Source organism: Thunnus albacares, chromosome 4 (genome assembly GCF_914725855.1).
Source record: "Thunnus albacares chromosome 4, fThuAlb1.1, whole genome shotgun sequence".
Taxonomy (NCBI): Eukaryota; Metazoa; Chordata; class Actinopteri; order Scombriformes; family Scombridae; genus Thunnus; species Thunnus albacares.
The window spans coordinates 13992855-14012245 of record NC_058109.1 but is presented as its reverse complement, the minus strand read 5'-3'; the positions used below and the strand labels follow the sequence as shown (position 1 = coordinate 14012245).

The following is a 19391-nucleotide window of genomic DNA, read 5'->3' as shown; positions in this document are numbered from 1 at the left end:
TAAGACTAGCAGACCAAAACCCAAAGGTATTCAATTTGCTATCATATGAAACACAGCAAATCCTCATTTTTGAGAAGCTGGAACCAACAAATGTTGATATTTTTGCTTGATTAATTACTTAAACTATTAACTGGCTATAAAAATAGTTTTACGGCTAGCGTAAAGGTGGACAGACTCACAAATGTATGCACTACAAACATGGAGAACTTAAATGTACAGTAAATGCTTACAGATACAAATAAATCTCAAATACATCTGTTTAAACTAGCTCATCCGAGCGTGAATATGCTGTACATCTCTATCAGTTGAGTTGCCGATGATGACGCCTATTAAACGTTCAGCTAGACTGAACTGAGAGGCTGCTTCACTATTCCGAATGTGACCCTGACCTGCAGCTGCTTTCTTGTGCATGTGCCCGCTTCCTCTCAGCTGACGGCATGAACACACTGGATAAGGAAATGTCTCCTCAGATCACTCAGCACTGAAACACAGCAGCAGCAACTGTCTCACTATACATCACTGCAGACAGAAAGTATTATTATCTTTTATGTGACTCAGTGTTACGACTTGTTTGGTTACCCTGACATTTGGGTGTTCCGACCAGGGTGAATCAAACCATCAAAAAAAGTCAAAACATAATTGTCCTCACAATGAAATCACTTTGTTTGGTGTTATGACTTTTTAAACAAAAAAGTTTTTATCATAGATGTCACCCACATACACACTGCCAGTGTTTTGGTCGTAAACAGAAACCTCTACAGATCTCTCCTGTCTTGGCAAGATAACAAAAGAGATAAAACCTGAAATATGAGGCTAAAAGACAATCATGTGCATCACTTCTTTAACAAGCCTTTTATGAGGTTTGGAGAACAATGAATTAACTCATTTGGAATCCAACAACAGAACAAAATAACTTTGCTGTTATTTACAGTTGCCATGTCAGCAGCTGATCATCTCAAAATAATCAACTGAAAAGCAAAGAAAAGCCATACTAGATCAAAACCCGGAGCTTTCACAGAGCAATATATGAATGGTGAACCAGGAATCGTGAATTCAAGACTAGTCAACTCCTTAAGTTCATATAAATTATGCATCAGGTCTATTAATGGTCTTTCTGTACAAGTGAGAGTAGTTAACTCGTTGTGTAATGTCACTTCTCTGCACCGTAGTAGTGAGAGTAATTGAATGAGATGACACACTTTCCTGTTTTAGATTTAGAGGAAACAAGACCAGGCACTGTGATGATGCAACGTCTGCCAGTTAATGTAATAACTTGTAGAAATGTAATAACTGTCATTCTTAATCAGTTAAATATGTAATAAAACCAATCAATGTACTGCAGCTGCCACGTAATGTGATCAACAATTATTACACAGTACTTTTTATTAAATCATGGCAATTGCTATTACGGTCAGGTATAAAGTAGTTTTTAGAGTTCTTTATATCATATTCATTACCTTTCACTGCAGTTTTAGAAGGTTTTACATTATTTAGCAGTGATTAAATTATGGAAAGAATGAAAGAATATAGGCAAATTGTGATTTATAATATTCAATCTGAGGTCATCTGCATTGAGATACATAAAAAACAGCTTCACATGTGTGCTTTGAAGACACAGATGCAGTATGTTATCGACCCAAATATATTACACTATAATACTAAATATGATTTGTCTGCATCATTGTTTTTTTCTGTTTACAGAGTTCAAAATGTTATACCCATTAAAACATTATAAACTGGGAGTTATAATCCCAGTAAGGCCACACAATTAATGTTGTAAATCAAGTATAGATATGATTACATCACCAGTTGCTGCAAGCTAAACACAGTGATTTCATTTTTTTGTACTATGCTTACCGTAAAGGAATAAAGTGGGACTAATGTGTATCTGTATGTTGCCAATAATGATCAATTATTGGCCTTTTAACAGTTAAATCCAAGCAGACGTAGAGTCTTTTTTTACCAAAGATGTTAGTACACTGCCATCTAAAGTTCAGGATGCGTCACCACAGGACTTGTAGAACTGAGACAGGGCTCCACTTTTAACACTATCAGTCCCAGCAGGACGCTGGTGTCCCATCTACTTTTTAAACGAGGCTTGGATACAAACCAATACGACTATCTCGCTTTCTATTAACATATCAATAGACCAGGTCTTGTCTTACAAACAACAGTAGCAATCACAATTAATTTTAACCTCTACTTGTAAGTAGTTATGGCAAGTCGAGTGACATGTATATGAACGCTGGTGAAGCTAGAATAAATTAAAGTGCATCAAAGTGTGGTTGTTTCCTATTCTTCTGAATGAGAAATAGGCTGTAAAGAGTTCACTGAATGGTTACTTGTGTTATTTATTGGATATGATGCTTCACTGAACTATTTACACTCTGGTTGTTCACTCCTGATGTCTATAAAGTCAAAAAGGTCAGTGGTATGGTCTGAGTTGAGTAAAACCCGAGTAAATGAGTTCAAAATGAGTTGCTTTGAGTAAATGTTTGTTGTTGTACATTGTCAATGTTTGCATATGTTTTTTTTATAATTGATTATGAGGCTGTTGAGAGCTCATCGTTGTCAGTTTCACCACAAACTTCACATATTTCACTGATCATTTGTGTTTCAGTTTTAAAATGAGCTGTCAATGTTGACACCTTCAGAGTTCTAATAAAAGCATTTTGTAATACATTTTATCTTTCTCTGTTTATTCTGAAAAAAAAAGATGTGCAACACACTCATATTTGATGTTGTTAAGTGACACACACACACACACACACACACACACACACACACACACACACACACACACACACACACACACATATATACGCACACATACTGTATAGTATATACCTATATAAGAACAATAGAAGTAAGACAAAAATGCAAATTTTTGATCTGGGACTGAAAGGGTTAATACAGCTTTTTCAAAGCACTGGGACAGTGCAACAGTGTAAAGGTTCAGTGAGGATGAGAAACAAATAATCATATGGTGCCTGTATTTGTAATACATTTTCATATGTAGTGGGAAAAGAGACATCTGGTTTTGAGTCAAACGCGGAGCCTGATCAACCACTTCAAAAACACGAGTTTAACTTTTGCTTTTATGCTCTTATGAACCACTGAAAGATAATTTGAATCTCATGTTGTGGATTTTAGGCATTTCATTTTGTAACAGCAATTAATAAAGGTCAAACATATAAAAGTTCAGTGATATTTACATTTCACAGAGTACTGCATCATTTTGCTGCTGAGAAAAAAAAGTTATAAAGATCTAATTTTGATGTTCTGCTTGAATCATGTCTCCAACAATTAAGCTGATTTATGACGTAGGTGGATATGAGCATGTTTATCTCCAAACAGTTTGTTATATCACTATCCCCCTGTCACTGAGTCATCCCGCTCTTCTGTGTGATGTCATCAGCCAGACAACCACTAATGACTGGTTACAAACTGTGAAAGATCGTCAGAATCACTCATGTGGCTGAGTGTGAGCTGACAGTGAAACAGCTGGTTGATAACATGAAAGAGGTGTTTAAGAGGTGTGTCAGAAGCCTAACCTGCTGTAGACGTTGGGCATCATATTATTTTACAGGTGAGTGTTGGTTTTGATTGATGTTTGTTGAGTTCTCCATCTCTGCATCTACAAAGCTCTAGATTTACATATCAGAACCAGTTCAGTCATATAATATAATATGTCCTCATTTTGTGGCTACATTTAGGATGCTGTTTCATATTGAAGATAATAATCAAAAGTTAGGACTGTGTGATGAGTCACAAGGTGTCATGTCAGGATAAAATGGTCTTTATTCAGTTTTTAATCTATATGTATTTCAAATTATCTATTTATCTGCCATTAATTATTGAATTGTGATGAATTTGCATTATTTGCTATGGGAAACATAACTTTCCTACATAAAAAAACAACAAAAGCAAGGCAAGTTTATTTGTTTAGCACAATTCATACACTTAGAAATTGTCCTAAGTGCTATAATTTTGTCATGCTGTGTTTCCATGCTGTACTTCTGTAATTTTAATTGTGCTATCTTTGTCTGTTCTGTGCACACAACATCTACAGTATTGCATATCATGTCTGTCCTGGAAGAGGGATCCCTCGTCTGTTGCTCCTCAGGAGGTTTCTTCCACTTTTTTCCCTGCTACAGGATTTCTTTTAGGTAGTATTTTAAATATTTGTATCAAGGGTCAGAGGATGATGTATTGCTGATATTGCAGATTATAGCGCCCTGAAGCAAATTTGTGATATTGGGCTATACAAATAAAATTGATTTGACATAATTAAATACACTTGATAAACACAACATTAGAGGGCAGCAGATAACAATAAAATTGATCTTAAACATGGTCAGAGTTTGGAAACACCTGCGATCCTCTGATAAGTTGTTCCCATTTAACACGAGTTAGTAAAGATGTGACATTAAACTTGATTTGTTTTCTGGGAAAGAAGAGGGAAAGTGGAAAGTAAACAGTGCAACAATATGATGAGCGATATTAACATAAGTACTTCAGCTGTAAGTAATAGTCATGTTCAAAATACCAGTCGAACCAACTGTAATGCTGTTATTTAAACACATTGGCTTTGGATCACTGATTAATTCTTCCACTGAACTAAATATTGAATTTGTTGGGTCTTTAAAATTAGCTGATAATAAAATCTTTAATAAGAGTATATAGGAGATGTGTTTAGTTATTAGTGCCCTATACACTCAGTGAAGGTGAAGGTGAAAAGATCATTGGTTTTTCCTCATTCAAGTATTTAATTTGCTCTCTGTGTTTTTGTCCTCTCACAATGTGAAAGATGGCACCTGACATTGTGTCTCTGTGTACATTTTAAAGCTGCTTTCTGTAAAAGTTAGTGTTTTGAAACTCAGCTGTGAACCGTTCAAAAAAAACAACTAAATAATTATATATATATATATATATATATATATATATATATATTCCACATTGGTGACAGGCGGGAGAAGAAAGATGACACGTGATTGTTGTGGCAGATTTTAATTTTCATCTGACACTTCATTGTTGTTATAACAAACAAACTGACAGAATACTGCATACACAGCAAACAGACAGAAAAGCTCAATTCAAAAGGATAAAAAGATAAGAAACAACACAAACAGCGATGCCAAGACTTTTAAAAAAGTGACCCCCACAATGCCTGTAAAGTCAAGTCCATCATATAATGACAAATAGTAATCATTGTACGTTAGTCACACTGGTGTGAACTTGAGAGAGGTGCTTTCTCTAAAAACAGTTGAAGCATGATGATGATCTATGATACTGCAAATAGCCCTAATGTGTAGATACTGCATCAGTGGTAACCAAGATCCATGTTATGAACACCACGACTGGGTGGGCGCTCGTTATTTTCAGCAATAACAGTGAGAAGAAAAATTATCTAAAGGGTTTGTATTTTTTTTTAATAGCAGCATAAAAAGTACCACTACTCTGTTGTTCTAACAGAAGATGGAAAAAGTGACCATTTTGGCACAATACTTTCACTTCGGTTTAAAACATGACAAAATACAGAAATGCAACACAAAGTATACTGATACAGCCAAAACAGCTTCACTTGGTACTTCATGATTGAAAAACACATGAAGTTAAATCATAGTCTTCACTTTAGCAAAAACAAACAAACCAAAAGACAAATAAACACATTGCTTATTTGATACAGATAACCATAGCACACTTGGCAAGTAGTCACAAACTATTCCAAACACCAGGCGTCTATCAACTTCAAATGAGTGAAGATGTGTAGCAGGTAGGTATATAAATATTATATTCACATAGGAGTAAGGCCATAAACCAGACCAGGGTTTAGAAAAAAAACAAAACAAAAAACAGACTAGGGTTTATTTAATTTTCGCTTGTCTTGATTCAGTGTCAGAACGCATCTTTGCTGCCATCTTGTGGTCATCTTTCTCTAGCTGTGAAAATAATTCAGTTTCTTATTGAGAGCTTATTTTTAACCATCAAAGTTGATTATTGACAATAATTTGTAAAACAATACCCACTCAAGATCCACTCCACTAGCTTTTTACAGAGCTTTCAACTGTATCACATTATCTGCATCAGCGGAGGGAATTTGCTCAGTTGTCATGGAGACGAATCTGTTAACATGTGAACTCAGTAGCTATTATGATTTAATCTCAAGCACTTTTAGGACTTCTCGTCTGTTTTATTCTTAAATTTTAATCAAATTTGTTGCAGGTCGACACATTCATCTCTATGACAAGTGAGCAAACTCCATCCGCTGATGAAGACCATTTGATATAGTTGAAAGCTCCAGCAAAGACCTTCAGTTGGGATTGTTCTGTCAGACTAGCCTATATTTGTTTATTGTTCTTTACTTGCTTGTGTACACTTTTATCATTCTTTATAAATGTAAATTTAAAGTTTTAAAATACAGTTAAAACTCATTTTTTAGCTCTCAGTAGGAATTATCACTTTTGTATGAAAAGCTCTAATTATTTCAAAGGGAAAAGCATATTTCAATTTAAATTGCCACCTCATGAACACACTGTACTCTGCAAAGAAATATGTTTTCAGTGACAATAAGTTCAAGTTTAGACACAAAATGGTACAACCTAATACAGCCAATTTGGGCACCAATACCGGTAGATTTGTTTGACAATGCAGAAAATTCAGTGACACTCAGATGGGTTACAGATGTCTTACATACAGCTCTGCATTATTTCTTTCACTGCTCCGTCAGATTTTATCCAAAGATAAATAGGACAGAGAGAAGATGACACAAGAGAGTGACTTGATGCTCCAGGCACAAAACCATTTTCATATTTGCATATTTTACCCTTCTTTTATCCATTTTGAAACATTACAAATAATAAAGCATCATTTTAGTTCCAGTCCAAAAAGCTTAATTGAACATGAATTGGCCCCATTCTTGTAATGTTCAAGGTGGTCGTTTGATATCACAGTGGTGCTCAACGTTTTTGGCACTCAATACCTAAAATGCCCTCTCATGTTAATGATGAATACATACAACGTGGTGCAAATATTATTATTCTCTATCTTATTTCCCCTCTCAGCCTACGACACTCAGCTAGTGGAGGCAGCATAACAGCTGCAGCTTTTTATTATTCCACAGGACAAAAAGCACCTATCACATTTATACAGTATAAACATGTGTTCATATCGTCAAAATACTTTATGTATTTCATTCCTTTAAAGGATAAGGCCGGTGAGATATACGTGTGTGTGTGTGTGTGTGTGTGTGTGTGTGTGTGTGTGTGTGTATATATATCAGTTTTTTCATATTTAAAAAGGCCAAATAGATGTAAACTAGCCAAATAAATATTTCATGTGTACCCAACACAATGTGCCTCTGTGCCATAGACCTCCATTCTGCTCCAAAAACACATTAGTGAGCCACACTGTTATAAAGGATGAACATGGGCACTGTATACACCTCAGGCTGCTGTAAATACTCATTAGTGCTCTGAATATGTAGCTGATTTAGGAAATTACATAACGTCTTTTTGAAAAGGACACTTTTTTGTGATGCCTTTTGTGTGTTTTCAGTAGGGACAAATGAGGAGGTGAGAAAGCATTATTGGTTTTGGTCTTTTCATTTGATTTGTTGACTCACCGGTCTTATTCTTTAATTAAAATATCAACCCTTCACTTGAAAGTCATTATGTGGTTAGTTCAAGGGTTTTAACCATCAGGTTGAGAATCACAGCCTTTTCTCATCTCAGTGTGAAAGTCATGAAGACAGTGTCAGGTCAGCCTCACTCCCTGCAGTTAAAATCCACAATTTCAAACATGAAGCAGAAAACGGGGACATGAAGTAACTAAAAAGCACAATTTGGCTTGAATCTTTGACATGATGAACGGGTACAATTTTCCAAACAGAAAAAAACAAAAACATTCTTTCAAAATTCAGTCTCAAATACATCAAACTCACATTTCAGTGATATGATATTAGCAGCATCGGTTACAGTGACTTTTCAAAATGATGCTGTAAAGAAAAGAAAACGGTGTTAATGTTTGTTTTTTTTTTCAAAATATAAGACAAGTAACATGTAACACAAACAAGACCAATCAAATTCAAGTAACCACAGTCAACACTTTATCTCTCTTCAAATACATTTATAGTCAAGTATCCTTTTCATTGTGAATTCATTTTAAAATTTACTATGAATTTGTGGTATGTCAACAGCATCCTCTGTTGATGGAAATACTAATTACCCAATGTCTTTCAATCTTTTCCAGAGTAAAACATCTGTACTGCTGTTTGAAACTATTAGAAATTCAGCAATTTTGTCCGTATCTACAGTACATACACGGCATGGCGAGTGCGTGATTCTCCGTTCACATATCTACAATCCTCTACCTCAGTAATGTCTCTACATCGTCTGTCTTCTCTAACACATCAACTGGTGACTCCTCTGGGGTACATCGCTCTTCTTGCTGAACCTGTGAGATGTGACACGGTGCGTCCATCAAAGTCAGCGTAACTTCCTCCCTCCTCCTCTTCCTCCTTCTTCCTTCCCGCTGAGCCGAAATATGTACATCCGTCAGCCGGAGAGTCACAGAGCCGAGACTTTGACGATGTTGGTGCCAGCTGAGCTTGTTGTGGTCTGGATGCTCGGGGTTGCAGGATGACCCGGTGGTGGGGGCGGCCTCCGCTGCGGGGGCCCGTGGAGGCCATCGCCATCAGGGGTCAAAGCAGGGGGCGTCGGAAGGCTGATGATCGCCGTGGTGATCCGGCCGCCTTTGCAGTTGATCCTGCCGCTGTCATCGGTTTTCAGGTTAAGGTTTGAACGACTATAAAAGGAAACAGAGCGAGAGGTAGACTCTGTGATTATGTACAATGAAATCTAAACAGGCTGCTTCTTGACCATACCAGCAGTTTGCATCATGTATCCCACCTGAAAAATGATCAGCTTGTCTTCCCCTTAACCTCTCAGACCTTGAAGGACAGGTTCACGCAGGTACAGGACTTAGAAATAGAGGATGGCCTGCTTTGGCAGAAGTTTTTATACTTTTTGACACAGCAGCCTCAAATTAAATACCCCGTTGAGCATTGTATGCATTATGTATCTTTCTATACATGTTTATGTACATGTGTATGTAAGTAGGCACATGAATGTATCTGTGTATATGTGACCATGTGTATATTTTATGTGTAACATGCACATGTGAAAACAGGCTGTGAAAACAAGCTTCTACCTGGTTAAATAAAGACTATTTATCAGTGCACAGACTCGGTGAACACGATTTCTTTTAAAAGCCATAAAAAACCCATTAGAGTTAATCTTGTCTGTGACTGCTGTCGTGATAATTCTGTCCAGAAGATGAAGTTTACAGACATGTTTTTTTCCCCCAGACTACTCCACAAACACAATAACAAATAATGAAATCTACATTGCCTGAATGTTATTTATCTAAGTACAATGTGTCATCGCGTCAATAAATCTGACTGAATGTGAAAAGAGAAGATCAGAGAGAGAGATGGGGTCTTATCAAAAAGATAACACATTTTGTTGTGCAACGTTCTTGCAGTGTCTTCTAGTGACTTTGGTGCATATCATATAATTTGTTGTTTGTTCACTTTGGACGTGTTTAAAGGGTCTGCTCGCCCTGATTTACAAAACAGATATTCTTCCGTTTTTTTTCTCTACCTCCAGTTGTATCTATTCATGTATACATTTTCTCTTTTATCTGCAGAGATCTAGTGATATCCATGTCAGACGCTACTGCCTGCAACCCAATACAATAATGGTGAATGGAATATTGTTTGTGTCGCTGAAAGCACTGGAATATGACCTTTTGAAAACTCTACATCAATTATCTTTCAATAATGTCCTGTTACTTTGAATAATCCACAGATGTCAGTGTCATTTGTGGGAGAAAATCTATTTTTCCTCTGGATGATGCAGTCAATCTGGAGTCACACGAATGTTTTTTTGCACCTTGATCTACACATTTTGTTCTCTTGGATTAAATGTACCTTACATCATGATGCATCATAAGCCATCTGTGACATAGTCTGTTGAGATAATATGACTGTAAGTGTTCATCTTTTCCTCTATGCCCATCTTCTGACACGCATCAAATAAACTCATTATATTTTATTTTTTATAAATTCTTCAACACAGCTTTCTAATGAAGAAATAGTTCCTGTGAAAGTAGTGTCTAATGAGGTAGAAGATTTCAAAACCTTGGTAAAACTGAAACATTCAGCATGGCCTTTCAACACTAGGAAATGTTTTATAATTTTGGCAGCAAAGTGGGAATATTGTGGGCAGTTGTAAATATTTTTCCTTCACAAAGTCGCCACAGTTCAGGTAACATCCTGGATACTAATCCTCTGTCTCTCCTCTGATGCTGCTGGCATGTCTGTATCTTTCACCTGGCAGTGTGTGATGGTGCATCACCACACTGTATGTGGATGGCACTGAGCTCCTGCAGGGGGCCTTGGTGTGTGGGTGGCAGGCTGGCATTGGGCAGAGGACTGTTTCTCTTTACCCTGCGGCCACAGCAGGTACTCGTGGAGCTGCCGTGGCTGGATATAGAGGGGCTGTGCGAGGGGTAGCTCTGCAGCGCTGTTTCTAAACAGTTCTGCTCATAAATCTGCTCGTCCACAAACTCATGAGCCTGCAGAGCAGAAACAGGATAATACTTAAAAACAAACAGCGAGGAAGCAGGAAAGAAGAGGGGAAACAGAGAAGATGTAAGTAAACAAAAGACAAACTCAAGAGACATGATGCCTGAAGTGATAAATCATTTCTAATTTCTACAAATAAATACACTGTATCATAGTAAAATAATTAAGAGTGATTATAATCCACTAATAGTAACAAACTCATGCACATAGTCCATTTATTATACTGGCTGACTGGAGGCCACATTCAATGTTACTGTTTTATACTATTCTGTTGTTTTTTTTGACACCAAACACTTTTCCAAAAACAAAAACTCCCAAAACACACCTCTACACACTGGTGAGCACGTTAACTTGCAAAAAAAAATCCAAACTACTGAGTGCAGACTTGTAATTTATCCCTTCTTACTGTACAGACATTGGGCCTCATGCAAGAGCATTTTTGTATTCTTACACTAAAACTCTCTCGTATGAGTGTTCCAAGTTGGATTCAACAAACTTTTTCAAACCTGTCAATAATCGCTTGTTTTAGTCTGATGAATGCCACCTGTACATGAGTGGGTGCATGTTCATGAGATTTGATCATTAGCATCATCAACGCCCCTAAAATTGACATATAAAAGTACATGTTCTGCTCCATTTGTGGGCAACTTTTATTTGCAAAAATGTTAGCTCCAAATTCTTTCAGATTAAGACATTATAATTCTAAATCAAACAAGCGTTTCCCCTCTTGTGAAGAAAGGCTGAGACATCTGCTCATGACTAGTACGATAGATCTGGACCACTTGTACATGACAAACATTTTAATTATGAGAACACTGATGACTGCCACATATTTTCTTAAAACACTCGTGAGCGAACGAATCTGTTCGTATGAGTGGTTCTTTCATGAGACCCATTGTCTAGTCAGTGAAGTGCCAAAATAGCATGTAAACATTATGAAACATTTTGCCAAGAATTGTTTCTCACTTCTATGTGGTTTTGAACAGAGATTTGACAAGAAGACAAACATCGCTGTCACAGTGATAGACATCTTAGACAGAAATAAAACTCCTTGGAGACTCTTTTTAGATGTGCTTTGGAGGATTTAGGAGCTACAAGGTAAGTCAGTGTCAACTCCCCCCAAATATTTCTCCATTCTCTGTTTACAGTAGGAGCGGCTGATATTGACACTAAAATGAGAATAGCTGGTCCACCTTAAAGGTCAGTCCACCTTAAGTGAGCCTGGTCAGGCTAGGCTAACCCATTGTCGCTAACTTCGGGGCTAACCCCCTTCACTTTTCTAGCAGTTTGGGAAACAACAGACCACTCTTTTCTTGGTCTGGAGAAGCTGTAGCATTTATTAACTGACACTGTAACATGTACTGTACATTCACTGCCAGATTGACAACTTACTGCTAACCTTTTCCTCTGCTGTGCTCGCATTCACCATCGCTTTTCTGCTGCTCGCTCAACCACACAATCGCTACGCACACACATTACGCGCTGCCCTAAAGGAGCTACGCTATTCTTATGACAGTAAATTTCACATAGATTCACTCTGAATAATGAGGAGAGGGAGGATTCTGGGATTTGATGCACTCAAAACAATGCCACAATAACGTAGGGTGTTATCGTGCTCGCACAGTGTGCAAGTGAAAATCATTAGTAGCCCACTGATATTAATGATCATATGAAATTTTAGCAGTGGCGCTCATAATTCTGCAGCAGTGAATGAATATAGCGGAAACACTGCCTGTATACTATGCCCTTTAAAGTGTTGCTGTTCATGTGTACCCACAGTGGTTTTCTCCAGACAGTGCAGTAGGTGGTGGTGTTGGCTCTCTAACAGAGAGGTGGTCTTTGTCATCTTCTGCTCATCCTCTTCTGTGCCCTGAGTAACAACACACACACACACACACACAGTTGGTAGGTGTTAACAAATTACTCACATGACATTGTTGTACTGGTGCATCCCCATCACTCACTGAAGACTCTGTGCGTAGTGAGCCCAGTGCTAAAATGAGATTTTTACTGCAGTCTGAAAATGAACTTTGTCATCAGTAATGAAAAGTCAGTGACGTGATGCTTTTGTTCTGCTTCGTGTTGCCCATTTTCACATCTTGGTTCATGCTTGTTGATTTCATTTCCATTATGAGCAGGTAGACAACAACGCCTGCTGTTTGCTTTCAAATTATTTACTAGTCAATTAGTTACATAATGAACCACATTTCTACTTGGTGTGAATTGATCCCTCAGCCTTGGGTCTGCCTGGGCAAGTGATTTGTTTGTGAGTTATTTTCTCCATTGTGCATCTTTTGTGTCATTAATACTGCGAATTAGTTTTGTTCCTGATATTTGTGAGCACTCTGCAAAACAATTTGCCTTTCAGTTTATTGAACTAACTATAAATTCTAAAACTGCGTTGCCAGCTCTCTTACTTACAATAATGACTGCATCTAAATAGGTACCACAGAGCATTATTTGATGCTCCTGGCAGCTGAGCAGTTATGGATGTGTGATGCTTCATAAAGAGAAAAAACAGCAGAGTTGAGAAAACAGAAACAGAAACTTATCAGTTTTTGGTACTTCTCCAAATGGGACTTGGTTTCAAAGCTGAGGCTCCAATATAGCTTAGTCTCAAAGTAATCACAATTGCCAAATAACATGGAAACTGAAAACAAAATTAATTCTCTCCCCACAGCACACACTTTTGCTTAAAAGATTTGGGTAGGAGGCGATCCAGCCCAAGGGCTCTCATTCAGATGCTAGACACATCAACAAAAGAGCGACGATGTGGGCAGGAAAACACTATACACCTTCTGATGTCTCAATGTTTGGATTTGCCCTCCGGGAGACACCCTTTCAAAGACATTATACTGTATAGCTATAGACTAAGACCTGTATCAAGATTCAAGGCTTGGGGGTCTTTTCCTGTAAAATAAAAAAGGTGACTTGATGCCAAATATTTAAATAAATGAAGAGAGGAAATGAGCTGACGCTAGGGACAAACCCAAATGTGAGGTGAACATCAGCTGAGCTGCCACTCTACTGAAAAATTGAAAGTGGATTTGAAAATAATAGCTACTTTCTCATTCACAGCACATCGCAGTTTTCTGGTTTCTGTATATTTTATCTCTCTAAGTGATGGTCTAAGGCTTTTTAAAAAGCCCTGGCCACAGTGTTAGGAACATAATTCTGATGAATAAATGCTATATACCTTTTTATTTTAAAGGGCACATATTATGCACATTTCCAGGTCTATATTTATATTCTGAGGGTCTACTTGAACATCTTTGCATGAGTTAAAAAAAAACAAATTCCTTATTTATCTTTTACTTGTCCTTTATGCAGCCTTTATTCAGCCTCTGTCTGAAACGGGCTGTTTTAACTTCTGTCTCTATAAGGCCATCCTCCAAATTAGCCCACTCTGATCTGATTTCTCCTTCTTTACTCAAAACGGAAGCTTCTCAAATGCTGTACAACTGTATACGTTTAAGCCCGAATCTGATTCGAAATAAGCGAGTGGAAAACGTAATTATTTGTTTCACTTCATTTATCTGATTAAAAAGTTATTCTATCTTTCAGTCGATTTACAACAATCTGTATAGCTGTGTCAGGCTTATTGCTATTTTTGTGACAATTTTATCTGGCAGCTTTTTTGGCACAGAAAGTCTGCATCCTTTTTACAAAGATCTGATTGGCTTGGTTGTTTTTCTAACCAGGGAAATAGCTGTCACTGAGCACAATACCTGACTTAAATTCAGAAGCCAGCAGATGAGAGGAAATCCTCTCTTTGTAAGCTGTAAAGCTGTAAAATCTTTTTTTTTCTGCAAGGTTATCATAAAACCTGACAGAATTATTAATAAATCACCATCAACAATGATGAGCATGTGATCTGGGTAACAAAAAAATGACCATCAAAAAACAAAAAGCCGTCAGGGAAAACTGAAAAAGACCAACAATGAACGTCTAATCTAAATACAGTCTATAAGAGAATCAGTAATTTTTTCATATATCCCCGCTCACTCCCACCTCAGACCCACGCAGTGCTAGTGACTGACTGACAGCAGTGACACCACCGTAATTTGATGCGCCAGGACTCTGGCAGCCTCATCACAGAAACAGAGAAGGATGGGGGTCGCTCAGCACTCACAGATGGCATTTATATGATAATTCTAACCACTTCCAGACACCCATCAGCTTTCACACTGGACTCGATTAGATCCAAATGGATTTTAGTAACCATCTGCAAGGAGGGGAGTGTGTAACTGAAAGCAAGAGTGATGGACTGGATGGGAAGGATATATGCAATTTGCTCATGCATTACCAAACACATTTTTCCATGGTGATGACAAGTTTAAAAAAAAGAGAGGGATGAGTGAAAGGGGAGAACATGGTAAGGTTAGATGCTTTCTTAAAAGGCAGAAAGTCAGCTGATATCTGCAGGTGAACATAAAGAGGACATGTAATTTATAAGAATGTTTTTTTCTGAGAAATACACTTATTTTTGTGAAAAAAAACATGTGCAAAGCCTTTTGTGGCTGCAGACAGAGCTGCACAAAGAGTCCAACAATATTGTAGAGGTGCAAAGCTCTTCTATAGGTTCTAAAGGTTATAGCTGTGTAAAATGGCTACACTCGAGACATAATAATTGTTTAAATACGAGATATGTTTGTACCCATGAAAATAGACTGAAATAGTTGTAAAGAATGAAAAAAAGAGAGCTAAAGTAAGAAGTTAACCAGACCAGTTGCTGTGTGAAAGTCAGATTCTGTTACAGAAATTGGTAGACAACCCCCCTCAAATCCGATATCGGAAAGATGTGGGGGGTTAGGCTTTCCAAAGTTGTTCGACAAGAAGGTCTGATGATGCATACTGGCCCCTTAAGCTTTACAGGTGTTGGTTGGTGTATTGTTGAACTTTATAATAGGTCACCCTTAAAGGGGACATATTATAAACATTTACAGGTCTACATTTTAATCTGGGGCTCTTCTGGAATATGTCTGCATTATTTACAGTTCAAAAAACTCCTCATTTAACTCATACTGACTACACAGTCCCTCAGTTCAGCCTCTGTCTGAAACATGCCATTTTAGCTCCTCTTTCTTTAAGGCCCCCCTCCTGAGGAGCCCACTGTGTTCTGATTGGCCAGCTCTTGGAAGCTGCTCCTCAAGAGACTTCCCCCGGCTCTGGAGGCTACGTCAACAAACCATGCCACAAACAATAGTTGTAGGATTTCATCACTTTTTTTCATTCTTTACTTAAATTGTAAACTTCTTAAACACATCCATACAAGTTTGAGCTAAGATCCAATCGGAAATATGCGAGTGGACAATGTGGAAAAACCTTAGCAACAAAAGTTACGGAACAGATGGCCGTTTATGGGCATGCATGAAGAGTTGATGTTAGCTTGTCGGCAAACTAGAAAAAAAAATTGCAAACGAAGCGTTCAGAACAGGCTGAAGCTCTGGCTTTTGACTTGCAGGGAGCATTACTACATATGTTAATTTCAGGCTTTGGAACTTTGACTATGTTTAACACTAATCTGACATCATACCAGTATATAAATAAAATAACACAATATGTCCCCTTTAAGGTATGTACAATATATAGATAAGAACACTGCCGCTGTCTATAACTATAAAGAGGAGGAACGACAGAATCAGTTTTTCTCTTTAAAGGATAATGGGTCTGGGTGAGGGTTTTTTTTGTGTCCTCCACTGCCTCATTGTTCACTGGTGCAGTTTTGAAGTTTGAGCCATTTACACCTCTTTTAATGCACTAACCATCTAATTATCACCAAGAGCAATGCAACAAGCAACAGAAGTAAAAACAACCTCTGTTGTCTGAGCTTGTCAGTTTCAAAAACATGGTTTAAATCAAGTCTAGGACTGAAAGACAACTGAGAAAAGTACTCTGTGTGATTACACTGATAACACCCTTATGGAGGATTATTGGCTCCTCCTCTGCTATCACCCCTGCCCTTTATAACCACGGGAATGTAATGACTCCAACTTCTGCTGCTTTTATAGCTTCCAAATGACTTTTAAATTGTTCTTTGGTTAATTTATTTTGGTTATTTATGGCAGTAATTGTCATTTTGTGGGTGTGTAGATGTTTGTGTGCACTACAGATATAAAATTGCAGCTTCAAAAATATTGAGTGGCTGTGAACTGAAATAATTAGCGGAGGGGTGTTTGACAAGGAACAACATAATTAATCTGTCATACTGAATTTCAATCTGCTGGCTTTTCATGTTATTGTTAATGAACACATTTGAAATGACTTCCTTTAGTAATCATCACGCCCACTTTGCTGTTGGTGGTTCTTAAGTGTTCAGAGGGTCAGAGGTCTTTCTCACCGTCAGCTCCAGCAGTTCGTTGAGCAGTCCGTTGTGTTTGCTCTGGAGGAAGGCGTTGGAGCTGCCGGACTTGGCTATTCTTATCCTGGCGAGTCTGGCTTTCTGGGCGTGGGAAGAAGAAGAGGTCACAGCATCAGACAGGGTGGGCGGGAGGTCAAGATGACAAATGCCTTATTTTAATAGTGAGAATCTGCCAACTCATCACCCAAGCTCTGTAGTAATCTTTACAGCTACTACTGTGCTGATTTTACTCGACTATTTAATTTTTTTTTCCCCCACAAAGGCTTTCCTTCAGGATGTATGATAAGAACTGTTCTCTATAGAGCTTTTTCTGCCTGGAATATGCTGCTCACCAACATGCTACATAGCAAAAAGTATGTGGACACATTTTTATTTTCATTGTTGGTTAATCTGTTGATTATTTTCCCGATTCATTGATTAATTGTTTGGTCTATAAAATGTCTCAAAACTGTGAAAAATGACAATTTCCTAAATCCCAACATCTTCAAATTACTTATTTTAACTTATTTTTAACCCAAATGTGTTCACTTAACTACCATGTAGGATAAAGAAAACAGGAAATCATTACAAATCATACTTTTTTAAATGAATGACTTAAAGGGACTATCAACTAATCAATTACTTGTTTCAGCTCTAGTGTGGACACCCAAACATTACATTCATGTGATGGCTGAACGTCTCATTCTTAAACCATGGGCATTACTATGCTGCTATAACAGCTTACACTTTTCTGGAAAGGCTTTCCACAAGATTTTGGAAGCTGGATGCCGGGATTTACTCCAGTTCAGCCACCGGAGCATTTCTAAGGACAGGCTCTAATTTTGCGTGATAAAGCCTGGCCCACAGTTGGTGTTCAATCCATCCCAAAGGTGTTGGATAGAGTTGAGATCAGGGCTCTGGGCAGACAAGTCAACAAACTGGGAAAATGCTTCCCTGTTGCCAGAGAGTTGGAAGAACACTATTTTCTAAAAACAAACAAACAAACAAAACAAAACAAAAAGTATGCTGTAGCTTTAGGATTTTCAAACAAGATGGCAACCACATAACAGCGAGTACGCCACCTCATTTGTGTGTTGTATTTGGCTGAATGGTGTGTGCGACTGCTTATGATGGAGAATACAATACATTGGTGCAAGAGATGAGAAATATCATTGAGGAGAGGCATTGCACTTTTATTGCACAGGCACAGTTGGTGCATTTGTAGAGGGTACAGTTTGCACGGTCAGAAATTTTGGGCAGCACATTGACGTCTGCAAAACATTTTTTTTCCTTATTTATCTCTTAACTGGTGAAATTGATAAACTCATTATCTGATGTTCATACAGATTTGTTTTGTCTTTTCTAGTTTCATTGATACTGTGTGATGTGATTTTTAAATTGCTGATTTATTTCTGTTTTATTTGAGAAGGAAGACAAGCAGCCATTTTGTGGAAGCTAATGAGGCTACTAAGAAAGGCTCAAGAATGCCTCTTTGAACCTGCAATTTTTTGCAGGTTTCCTCTGACTCATCCAATTAAAATGGATCCTTTCTGAAGATTCCAGCTAAACCCTCAAATGAACATAACCATCAGATATACACTTAAAAAAAGAAGAAAAAAAAACAATTAAAGAGGAACACTGAAAGAAGGAAAAATATAAATGCAACATGAAGTCTGTCAGCGACTGAGACAAACAGCAGGTTTACTGCATTAGTGCTGACTCTGCCAATGAAGGCTGAGGAGTTTATGACAATGCACCTGTCTGCTGAATATAAAATCACTTCCATTTCAAAGCCTGTATGCTAACGTTTATCCGTTTATTCCACTCTTGCCATTAAAAGGATGGAAAATCGTTCTCGTGTTAAACTTTTTTATATCCTCCTCTGTGTCTACAGTGAGGTGCAGCAAAAAGATTGAGATTACTCCTTCAAAAATTAGATTTTATAACTGAACAGAGCGAGGGAGACAGATAGAGAAAGAGATGGGAAATGAGAGAGAAATCGTATCGGGAATTTCTTAAAATGAAGACGATATTAGGATGAGTCTATAGGATATACAGCTGCCTCAAGTACTTCTGGACACATAAAGTGCGAGATTTCTGTAACCTTGTCCTGCTGCTCTCTCTCTCCCACATAAATGCATTTCAGAAACAGGAGATAGACAGAGCAATATCTGCTTCCCCGACGTGAATCAAAAGTAATGGAATTAGTTTGGGTGCTTCAGAAATTGTCCGTCAGACTGTAGATACCTGTGAAGGTGTGAGGAATGCTGGAGACAGAGATGTCATAATAAAAATGATTTTGTATGTACGTGCGCAGTATGAAATGGAGAGAAAGAGGAGAAATATATTAAAAAAAGAGAAGAGTGCATGTGTGTGTGAATGTGAGCAGCCGCTGAGTGCCTC

At 37.8% G+C, this 19391-nt stretch overlaps 1 protein-coding gene and 1 long non-coding RNA gene across 3 annotated transcripts in view; one reads left to right on the top strand and one right to left on the bottom strand.

Annotated features, from left to right (window-relative positions):
• The window catches only part of LOC122981232, a 36591-nt gene extending 26207 nt beyond the window's left edge, over positions 1-10384 (top strand). Inside the window, exons 3-4 of the long non-coding RNA XR_006403192.1 lie at positions 9709-9762; positions 9870-10384. This is a non-coding gene — a long non-coding RNA (uncharacterized LOC122981232). The remainder of the gene's footprint in view (positions 1-9708; positions 9763-9869) is intronic.
• Positions 7394-19391, bottom strand: part of LOC122981229 (potassium voltage-gated channel subfamily D member 3-like) — an 83759-nt gene continuing 71761 nt past the window's right edge. Inside the window, exons 4-7 of one of the 2 annotated variants that reach the window (XM_044349874.1) lie at positions 16989-17090; positions 12426-12518; positions 10394-10662; positions 7394-8805 (exon numbers count right to left, since the gene is read on the bottom strand). In XM_044349874.1, the coding sequence (XP_044205809.1) occupies positions 8568-8805; positions 10394-10662; positions 12426-12518; positions 16989-17090 (702 nt within the window). In that variant the 3' untranslated portion in view covers positions 7394-8567. The remainder of the gene's footprint in view (positions 8806-10393; positions 10663-12425; positions 12519-16988; positions 17091-19391) is intronic. The other variant, XM_044349875.1, reaches the window with a different exon arrangement.